Source organism: Nematolebias whitei, chromosome 21 (assembly GCF_014905685.2).
Source record: "Nematolebias whitei isolate Nwh7 chromosome 21, NemWhi1, whole genome shotgun sequence".
NCBI lineage: Eukaryota > Metazoa > Chordata > Actinopteri > Cyprinodontiformes > Rivulidae > Nematolebias > Nematolebias whitei.
Genome location: NC_056518.1, coordinates 21,234,042 through 21,244,549, shown reverse-complemented (window position 1 = coordinate 21,244,549; position 10,508 = coordinate 21,234,042). Strand labels below are relative to the sequence as shown.

Here is a 10,508-nt window from a genome sequence, read left to right as displayed (position 1 = left end):
ATAATCATAATTTATATAATTTATTAGGGGTGCACCGATTGCAGTTTTCTGACCGATCACGATTTCTAAAAAGTCTGACCTGCTGATTCCGATTTTGTCCGATACTGATTTTATTTTATAAGCGACACTGTCAGGTGTTATAAGGTCACAATGCACCTTCAATTTTCCAATATTATTTTGTTGAAAAACAGACCCTTGAACACTATCCTAGAAACAATACAAACTTGTTTTAACTGGCCATGAGGTAGTGCTCTGAAATATAAATGAAGTTCAGACAATTGTTTTTAAAACAAACAAACAAAAAAAATCACTAAAATCAGTTTCTCATGCAATTATCGTCCCATTTCCCATTGTATATGTGTTTTGCACAAGGAAGAAGCCTAATACTTGATTTGTTTATTATTTAAAAACTCTCTGGACCTAGTAGTGGAATTTTCTTAATTCAAAATATATAATGGCAAAAGGACACCCTATGCTTTTGTCATATTGCAAGTTGTATACCAAAAACATATCGCAATGTATATCGTTATCGCCACCCTTCACAATACATATCGTGATATGAATTTTATGCCATATTGCACATTCCTTATATATATATGTATATATATATATATATATATATACACATATATATATATATATATATATATATATATATATATATACACATATATATATATATATACATATATATGTATGTATATATATATATATATATATATATACACATATATATGTATGTATATATATATATATGTATATATGTATGTGTATACACGTGTGTATATATATATATATATATATATATATAATATATGTGTGTGTGTGTGTGTGTGTACATATGTATGCATTATGTATTACATTATGTATATATGTGTACTTGCATATATATGTATATGTATGTGCATATTCTCTCTTGGCTGGGTTCTGTTGTGCCTTGGCAGTGAGACAAGCTTATTAGAATGTTTTCCATGTCGTTAAATAATGTTTTGAGCCCCTGCCGTGTATACGTGATTAATTAAGGATTGACGTCTGTCGTGCTCTGTTAGACTGACACGTCGGCCAGTGGCCCAGAGTAGACTGGACTGCGTGTGCGTGCGCGCTCGAATGTGTGAAGGAGCGGGAGGGGAGCCTGGGGAACGTAGTCTAGAGTAGAGCAATGACGGGGGCTCACGGAGAGACCAGGCAGCATTCTCCAGCTTTTGTTGTTGCTCTGTATAATGCGTTAGGGGGCCAGAGCCAGGCTGGCCACTGAAGCATGCTCAAATTGGCCAGAGAAAAGAGTCCTCACGCCACACAATGGAGGACAGCCGCACGCCTGCTTAACATAAGAAAGTGGCTCTTATTCCCTCCCTCCTCCTTCCTTTCTGCCACCACCCCTACCCCCTACTGCACAATATATATATATATATATATATATATATATTGCATATGCTTATTGAAAAAAAAAATCCTCAAAAATATATAAACACAACTTGAACATTGACATCTATTAAGGCTAATTATGCAAACTGTCTAGGATAATGTTTGTGCAATTTTTTAAAAATGTTTCTTTTATTTATTTATTTTAAATATTTTACTTAATCTTACCTGTCAATCAAGGAAAGCAAATTGTCTTAAACGTCTTTGTGTTGTAAACAAGAGCAAGGAATCTCAAAATCTGTCCTCACCATTAGAGTCAACTACACCTCTTTTAGTGAGGTTCTCCCTCCAACTGACTGAGTGCCAAGGTCAGGGCTATTGTCCTGTTTCTGTGTCACTTGCTGGTTACTGCTCTCAAAAGTATGATGGAAGCACAATTGTAGTGATCTATCTTTAAAAGTCAATTTATCTAAACAGTTTTCAGTCTAGGTTGAAATTGCTGTATATTTTGTGAAATATAGGGATGTGAACACAAAACACACAAAATCAACTGGCTTTTGATAAAACCTCATCCCACCTATTGTGATAGCTGCACAAGCAGATTGTATTTCTTATCATCTGTGAGTGCAAAAGCTCGTGAATTGCAAAAGGAAGTTAATTCCTTTTTAAATTAAGATTGGCAAAATTTAGCAACTGAGACAAAAATAAATTTAGCAGTGATGAAATGCTAGGATGAACCCTTTCACCCCAGGGGCAGCTGAAGCACATTCTTACCTGGAGCTGAGGCCAAATAAAAAGGCCTGAGGTGGCTCCATTCAGTTACGTTAATGCACCTTTTGTTGTTGCAGGAGCCGTTCTTACTGCCAACACAGCGCCACATGCAGTTATTCCACATTTCTCAATTCTGATTTCTTTATTCACACATGAAATCGGGTCCCCTCTTACACATACAATTGAAAGCACTCTACATTTCTCTACATTAGCACTGCAGTCTACATTTGTAGCTTCCTCTAAAATGCTTATTTTGAGCAATCAAGAAACAGTTTGTTGCCTGCTAATTACCTCTGACTGCACTGCACATTATGCTTCAGAGGTCAATTACCAACAAAATGAGGGTAAAATTGGCCCTCAGCTCTAAAACTCTTCCCACCAATTTTCCACATGCGGTGCTGATGTTGGTTTGACTTCCTGCTTATTACGTTCATGTGTTTATTCTATTCTTCTTTTGTTCACCTGCATCCCCTGTTTACCAAAGGGTTGGGTTATTTATGCCACAAATACATAGGCGGTACAGTGTGTAATTGTGTTTTGTTACTGTGAGGAAAATTGCATGTATTTGTTTGCCAAGATGCCCTTTGGTTCACGTAGAAACAGTGATGTTTGAACTGTCCGATTTGCACAAGTTTATAGCCACAAAGGCAGGTGTTTCTAACCTGGACCTTGCCTTTGTACACCAATATGCACAAACAAGTCTGAGATAAGCGAGAACAGTCTTTCTGTCAATGATGCATTCTCATACCAGTGTCTTTTTTTCTGAAGATGTTTCCTCTTGTCATTGAAAATAAATATTGTTGTTTTTTTTTGCTGTAGATGGGGGGGGGGGGGAGCCTTTTATCATCTTAATGTGTATGTGTGTTATTATGTTGTACATACTTAAGCAGTTAGTACAAAACCCTTTACTGTTGAGCATATGTCAGTGTTGAAAGAGTACCCATCTGCCACTGAGACGCTGTACCTCAGCTAAACAATACCTTGTCTCTGGCTTTAATTACAGGTTTGATTATGAGTGTACCTATAGATGACTCATGAAAGTTGAGGTCTTTTGTTCTCCCTCTTATTCAATGTGAACAATCCATCTGCTGTCTCTCCCTTTTTGCTTTCCTTCCCTGATTTTTCTGTCTTTTAGTGTCATGTACTGCTGTCTTCCTTTCATCAGCATGCCTAAAATATGCATTTTGTTTGTGCTGGCAAAAAGCTTTCTCCCTGTTACGGCTTTCGTACTGTGACCCATTTACAAATTATTTCTGTTATAGCTTTAATAAAACTCAAGGCTAGTAGCAAAGAGAAGCCAAAACATAAATCTAATCTAGTGGAGAATTGCTGAAATTCTATAGCTCTATTTCTGATTAAAATGATATGCTGTTTGTTCCTGCAAATATATGTTGTCCTGCTCTATTACCAGGAAATATTAGCACACAAATTGTTTGGGGTGGATTCAGGGGATTGCTCTCTAATATTATGTACTTTGGTTTTATGTCAGAGGTTTCAGTAATTTTGTAATTCAGGTCATGTCAAATTGTACCGGCCTGTCATGTGGGAGACCCTCAAGATGGTGTTTTAGGGCCAATTCTGTTTTTGGTTTACCATATATATTCCTTCTAGGACCATTTTTGTTATTAACCTCGTGAATCATATTCTTCTTTTGGTTTTTCCCTCTTCAGGGGTCACCACAACAAGTCATCCTCGTGAATAACCTTGTGAATTAACCTTGTGAACAATCGGCTTGAATTTAGTTTGTATTTTTTATTACTCCCTTTCTCCGGGGTCTGCAATCTCTGGCTCTAGAGCCACATGAAGCCCTTTGGTCCCTTTTTAGTGGCTCTTTCAAGCTTTGACCAAAGCTTTGGCCTAGTTCACTACACTGGTATAAAACTGAATTTTATTGGTTCTACAAACAACAAAAAAGGATGAGTTCAAACAGATTTTCTGTCGTTTCTTTTGCAAATATGTGAACACTGGAGCAAGTACAAGGAATAAAACTTTAACTTGATGCTTTATTTCTTTATATGAAGAACTGTCTGCATAGTTTATAGATTTATTAATTAAAAAACAAAAAAACTGAAAAATGTCCCCCATACCCGTTACAAGGATCTGGTCTTTTTCTTTAATAAATGTTAAAAATCATTAGATTTTTTTGCTTTATAATGTCATCCTTACTGGACACAAAAGCCCTCTCCAGCAATTCTAAAGTGGCCCATGGGCCACCAGTTGATAACCAAAGGTGCAGGAGGTTGTTGCAGCTCCAGACACGTTTAATGTAGTGAGCAAAGGTGAAAAATGGCTCTTTTGATCGTAAAGGTTGTAGACCCCTGCCCTAGCTGTTCAGGAATGGGAGGATCTCATGAACAAAAACCATTGTTTTTAAGTATAAAAAACAATAACAAAGCTAATTTATCTGAACAAAATAAATTGTTTTAAGTTGAACAGGATAAAATATGGTGCAGAAAGCTAATAGGATTGTTTGAAGAAGCAGTTTCAATTTATTAACAGGGTTGATTTCTTTATAAAGAGGTTGAAAACTTACTCATACAATTTTTAGTTTTTGACCATTTGTTTCATGTTTTTTTGTACAGAAAGTTATGTTTTGATATGTTAAAGAATGGTTTTATTGCAAAGCCCTTTGTAAGTTTTATCTGTAAAATGTGCTGCATGAATATAATTCACTTAAGTTTGACTTTATTTCCTGCTGATGTTTGTCACCAGGATGTTCTGAACACCATCGTTCGTTCCTGCTCTCCTCGGTTCTTCTTCCTTGGCCTCCCAGGTTTTACTATGCTGCTTGGAGATTTTATCACCGCTTCTGCCCGTGTCCTCACTTCTGAATCCCCAGAGGTACAGACAAGTTTTTTTTTTTCAAATTTTATTATTGAATTCTTAATGGCATCTATGACTTAATTCTACATTAATGTACAAGAGTTTTACGTATTTTTTAATATATTGCTTTTTAACACATTGCTTTTAAGGAGGCAGGATTCCAAGTGTTTGAAGTGTTCTTGATAAATATTTTTGCAGACTTTCTGTAGTTCATTCAAAGATTTTTGCACGTTATTTTCCTTTGACCAACGAACAGCAAGGCGTTCTTCTGTTTTTGAAAAAGTAATAATTAAATAAACCCTAAACAGTACCTGCAACTGTGTTTGACAAACAGTATGTGACAAGCAGAAAGTATTTGATTTTAAACTTTAAAAATACCTATGAATAATATGGAAAGCATTAATATTGTCTCAAAGTTTGCAGTATGGCATCTACATTTGACCATACAGATCACAGTCCTACATACAATATTTACAAATTTGTGCTCAACTTGTAGACACCATTATTTTGAGAAAATGCTGACAAGCTTATACAGTAAATGCCAACTTTACTTGCTAGTAGTGTGCAGAAATTTAAATATTTGGTGTCCGGTATTTATTTATTTTTGGTTTTGTGTTTTTCTTCCTTTTCTGGTACTTGGTATGTAACTGACTGGATAGTTTATTGTTGTTTTAGTTTCACAGCAGCTCATCTGGTGTGACATGATAAAACAGCTGCAACCGTCATGCATTTATTCACTTTTCAATTTATTCATTTTCTTGTGTAGTGCTTACCACAAGTTTTTCTATTGAATATTGCACAAATATAAAAATATGAAGTTTATTCTAGTAGATTCCTCAAATATTGTCCCCCTAGATAACAGACTTTATGTTTCTTGGAAATACATTTTCTGTTAATTTTAATTCTAATAAATAGTCCAATGTTTTTACAGTGTGTGTTTGTTTGTTTGTTTGTTTATTATTCTGTAATCTTTGCCAGGCTCCAAGGATAGAGGCTCAGACGTTCTTGGGCTCCCTTGTTTGTTTTCCCAACCTTTACCTCCAGATCCCTATTCTGCAGCACATGGCTGGCTCTAATGACATCCATATAGGCAATGAAGATATTAAGGTAAAGATGCTCAACAAGTGCAGAACTGAGAAAACTATAGAACAGTTTGTAAACAAAAACTGCACACTGTACCATTACAAGTCAATTAGTTATCTACTGTGGTAATAGTCAAATATTGAAATTTGAGTTTTATAGATCAAGCTGCATGAGTGTGATGCATCATTATATAAAATTTAGAGTAGAAGTCTCAAGCAACTCCTCATTCTTTTGTATTTTGGTTCAAAGCAGCTTAAACTTTGAGGCTTTTAACAGGTTTTCTGAGTCTTTCAAAGTATTTTTTATCCTTTTCAATCAATGTACATAATCAGCCGTCAACAGAAGATATATATTTTTTGTCTTTGTTAACCTACAAACTTATTAATCATTCAGCAAGTGGTTAGATGCCCAACAAAAGGGATAAGCTAATGTTTTGTTTACACATACAAACAGGTTATCATAAAACTCATTTTAAGTTGTCCAGAGCAGCTTGTTGCAAGGATATAATTTACCATTGTTTTAGTTGGATACACCCAAAAATACCAACTATAATTGTTTGACATGCAAATTAAATTAGACATTGTTATGTCGATGTAAATAGATGTATTGTTAGACCCCTACCTGCAAGAGGAGGACAAAATATCTTGAAAAGGTGATTCATGTTTTTCTACTTCTATTGGACTATTGTAACACTTTATATGCTGGTTTGGATAAATAATCTCTGCGTTGCTTACAAATCGTCGCTCGTCTTTGAACAGGAACTAAAAAACATGAACATATAACCAGCGTCCTCACTTCTCTCCACTGGCTTCCTGTCCATTTCTGGATTGGTTTTAAGATTTTACATCTTGCCTTTAAAGTTTTAAAGGTCTGGCCCCATCATACTTATTAGATCTTAACGTTTACAGTTCAGTTAAAGAACTCCAGTTACCCAACCAGTTTCTTCTAGATATTCCAAGATCCAAATGAAAATCTAGAGGCGATCGAGCTTTTGCAGTTGTTGCTCCAAAAAGATTTGTTTACGTCTTCATCAACATATGCTCAAGACTCACCTTTTTTCCTTGGCTTTTATCCCAGAGTTTGAGATCTTTTCAGGGTTGATGGTTTAATGATGTATTTTTATATTTTATTTTAGTGATTTTTTTGTTGTTGTTGTTTTATTTTATTTTATTTTTTTACAGCTGTTTTACTTTTTTATTTGACCAGTTTGTAAAGCACCTTGATCAACTTTGTTTTTATGTGCTATATGAATAAACTGACACTAACATTAAAGCTCAAGAGCTTGTTTGTGTCAACAACACTTGCTTATCCCTTGACTTTTGGAACATTTTTATGCCTGAATGATTTATAGCTTAATGTTAAGTACCTTAACAAACAAACAAACATTTACAAAATTGAAAAAGCATGCAATCCCAGAAAATTAAATCTTTGAAAGACTTTCCAAAACTCTAGAGAATATTTACAATTTGAAACAGAATGTGTAGAAATGAGGAGTTACTCTTTTACATTCATCAAATTGCACACAAAGTTATTTAAGTGATTGTGAAGAACTTGTGTTCAGGATTATCTGGTCAACATCCTGCTGGAGGCAGCTACAAAGGAACACTGTGAAGGAGCAAGGTATGATCCACATTGATGGTCTAGTTACTAACCCTTAGATATCATTAATCTAGTCATCGTAATCATTAATCTGATCCATTTTTCTTCCATACGTTTTTTGGCTTCTTTCTCTTTCAACAATTTTATGTGCTATTTCAACAACTGGTATATCAAAACGTTCAGCTTGTTCAGGACAATCCTGCTATGACTTTTGGTATTGGTGCGACTTTAGCTTTTTTTAAATATTTAGCCTTTTCCGCCATTTTTTTCCTCATAGAAAATTAATTGAGCTCATTTTACATCCTACATATCTTTAGATCTGTTTACAACCTTTTATCGCTCCTTTCACATGTTGTTCTGGTTCAGCTTCTTTCAGCTTCCTTGTGCAAATTTAAATGTTTTTCCAGCTACTTTCATCTAATTTCAACTCTTTTTTTTTTTCAGCTGTTTTGCGATCCTTTCTGATTCGCTCTGCTAACTACAACATTTTTGTGCTTCTTCTGACTTCTTTCTGCTAATTTCAACTTGTTATGCTCCTCTCAGCTTTTTTCTGCTAGTTTCAGCTTTTTTCTGCTATTTCAGCTACTATTTAGCAGTTTTATGCTAATTTAATTTTTTTTCAACTAATTCCACATTTTTAGATCATTTCAGTTCTTTCCGCTTCCTTCTGGTAGCTTAAGCTTCTTTCTGCCATTTTAGCTACTTTTCAGCTGTTTTTTTATTTATTTAATCTTTTTTCAGATAATTTCCACTTCTTTGCTCATTTCTGCTTCTTTAAGCCTAATTGGTCATACATGTTCTTTCTGCTTTCTTCTGCTTGTTCTACCTTTTCAGCTACCTTTTTTTAGCATGTTTTTAGCTAATTTCGGCTGTTTTCAGATAAGTTAGTTTTCATTGTAATTTTAGCTACTTTCAACACAATTAAGTTTGTTATGGTAATTTCAGCTTGTTATGCTCCTTTCAGCTTTTTTCTGTTAGCTGTAGCATTTTCTGCTATTTCAGCTGCTTTTCAGCATTTTTTTGTTGTTAATTTTAGCTTTCTTAGCTAATTTTCTAAATTTTGTGCTTATTTCTGCTTATTTAAACATCCATCCATTATCTTTTTACCCACTTCTTCCATAATTCAGCAAATATGTGCTATTTATGCTTTCTTCTGCTAACTTGGGCTTGTTATTCTATTTCATCTACAATCAGCATGTTTTTTTAATCTAATTTCAGCTGTTTTTCAGCAAGTTCTTCACCAATAAGCATTCACACTGCATTTTTGCAGGAAATGTAATTTCTCTATTTCTTTTACTTTTTTCTTAGATATTGTTCACTGTAAAATTTGAAAACCTTGTGAATGCAGAGAATTGCTTTTGAAGTTTATATTTTTCTTCTTAATTGTAGCGGTTGAATTGCTTTCTTGATTCTTTGTACAATTTAAATAAACTGTCCTTAAAGTTCCATGTTTTTATTTTACCTTATTTCTGTCATTTAGGTGCATTGCTGTGTGCAGCTTGGGCCTGTGGGTGTGTGAGGAGGTAATGCAAAAGGACATCCACCCCCAGGTTAAAGATGCCATCAATGTTCTGGGAGTAACCCTAAAGGTTCGTGACAGACACAGGTGCATGTCAAATAATTAGAATATTGTGAAAAAGTTCCTTTTTTCCTCCCAATCGTTTCAGAAAAAGAAACTCATACAGTATTACATATTCATTACACATAGAGTGAAACATTTCAAGCCTTTATTTCATGTAATTTTGATGATTATGGTCTACAGATAATTCAATTCAATTCAGTTTATTTATATAGCGCCAAATCACATTCAATTTGTCTCAAGGCACTTTACAGGAACATTCACACATAAAAAAAAAGCCAATTAGTAAAGTTCTCTATCTAAGGAATCCGGCAGACAAGTTGAATCTTGGCTTCATTGCAGTCTCCCATCCTGAGCAAGCACAGTGGCAACAGTGGAAAGGAAAACCTCCCTTTTAAAAGGAAGAAACCTCCAGTAGAACCAGGCTCAGGACAAGCGGCCATCTGCTTTGACCTGCTGGTATGAGAGGACAGGAAGGAGAGACAAACGAACACAGAATGGTAGGTCCAGGTATAGGTCCAAGTGTACCTGAAAGACAAAAAAAAACCACATGTTAAGGATAGAAAAAATATTACTATATATACTCATTATTATAATGAAAAGCCAAAACTCGGTGTCTCAAAAAATTAGAATATTACATAACCAGCTTTAGGTACCTTTGGCAGTGTGGGCAGGAGCCAAGCCCTGCTGGAAAATGAAATCAAATCTCCATAAATCTCATCAGCAGAAGGAAGCATGAAGTGCTCTAAAATGTCCTGGTAGATGTTGCATTGACTGGACTTCAGAAAACACAGTGGACCAACACAGAACATGGTACCAAACCATCACTGACTGTGGAAATTTCACTCTGGACCTCACGCAACGTGGATACTGGTCCTCTCCACTCTTCCTCCAAACTCTGGGACCTTGATTTACAAATGACATGAACATGTACTTGCATCTGAAAAGAGGACATTGAACCACTGAGCAACAGTCCAGTTCTTCTCCGCAAGACGCTTCTGATGTCTCTGGTTCAGGAGTGGCTCAACTTGAGGATTTAAACATTTGTAGCTCATGTCTAGGAGTTAATCAGCTGATCAGGCCACCAGGAGTTTACAATGCTGAACCTTTTCACAATTATTCAAATTTTCTGACACACTGACTTTTGACTTTTTGTTATTTTTAAGCCATAATTATCAAAACTGCAATAAACAAAGGCTTGGAATAGTTCACTCCATGTGTAATGGACTATAAATGGTAAATGGACTGTACATATAGAGCTCTTTTCTATCTTTATCAAGATACTCAAAGT

General features: G+C 35.1%; 1 protein-coding gene across 1 annotated transcript in view; it reads left to right on the top strand.

Annotated features, from left to right (window-relative positions):
* The window catches only part of ralgapa2 (Ral GTPase activating protein catalytic subunit alpha 2), an 84,859-nt gene that overhangs the window by 38,570 nt on the left and 35,781 nt on the right, over nucleotides 1–10,508 (top strand). The window contains exons 26-29 of the mRNA XM_037695383.1: nucleotides 4,846–4,974; nucleotides 5,935–6,063; nucleotides 7,601–7,659; nucleotides 9,119–9,227. Of these exons, the coding sequence (XP_037551311.1) occupies nucleotides 4,846–4,974; nucleotides 5,935–6,063; nucleotides 7,601–7,659; nucleotides 9,119–9,227 (426 nt within the window). The remainder of the gene's footprint in view (nucleotides 1–4,845; nucleotides 4,975–5,934; nucleotides 6,064–7,600; nucleotides 7,660–9,118; nucleotides 9,228–10,508) is intronic.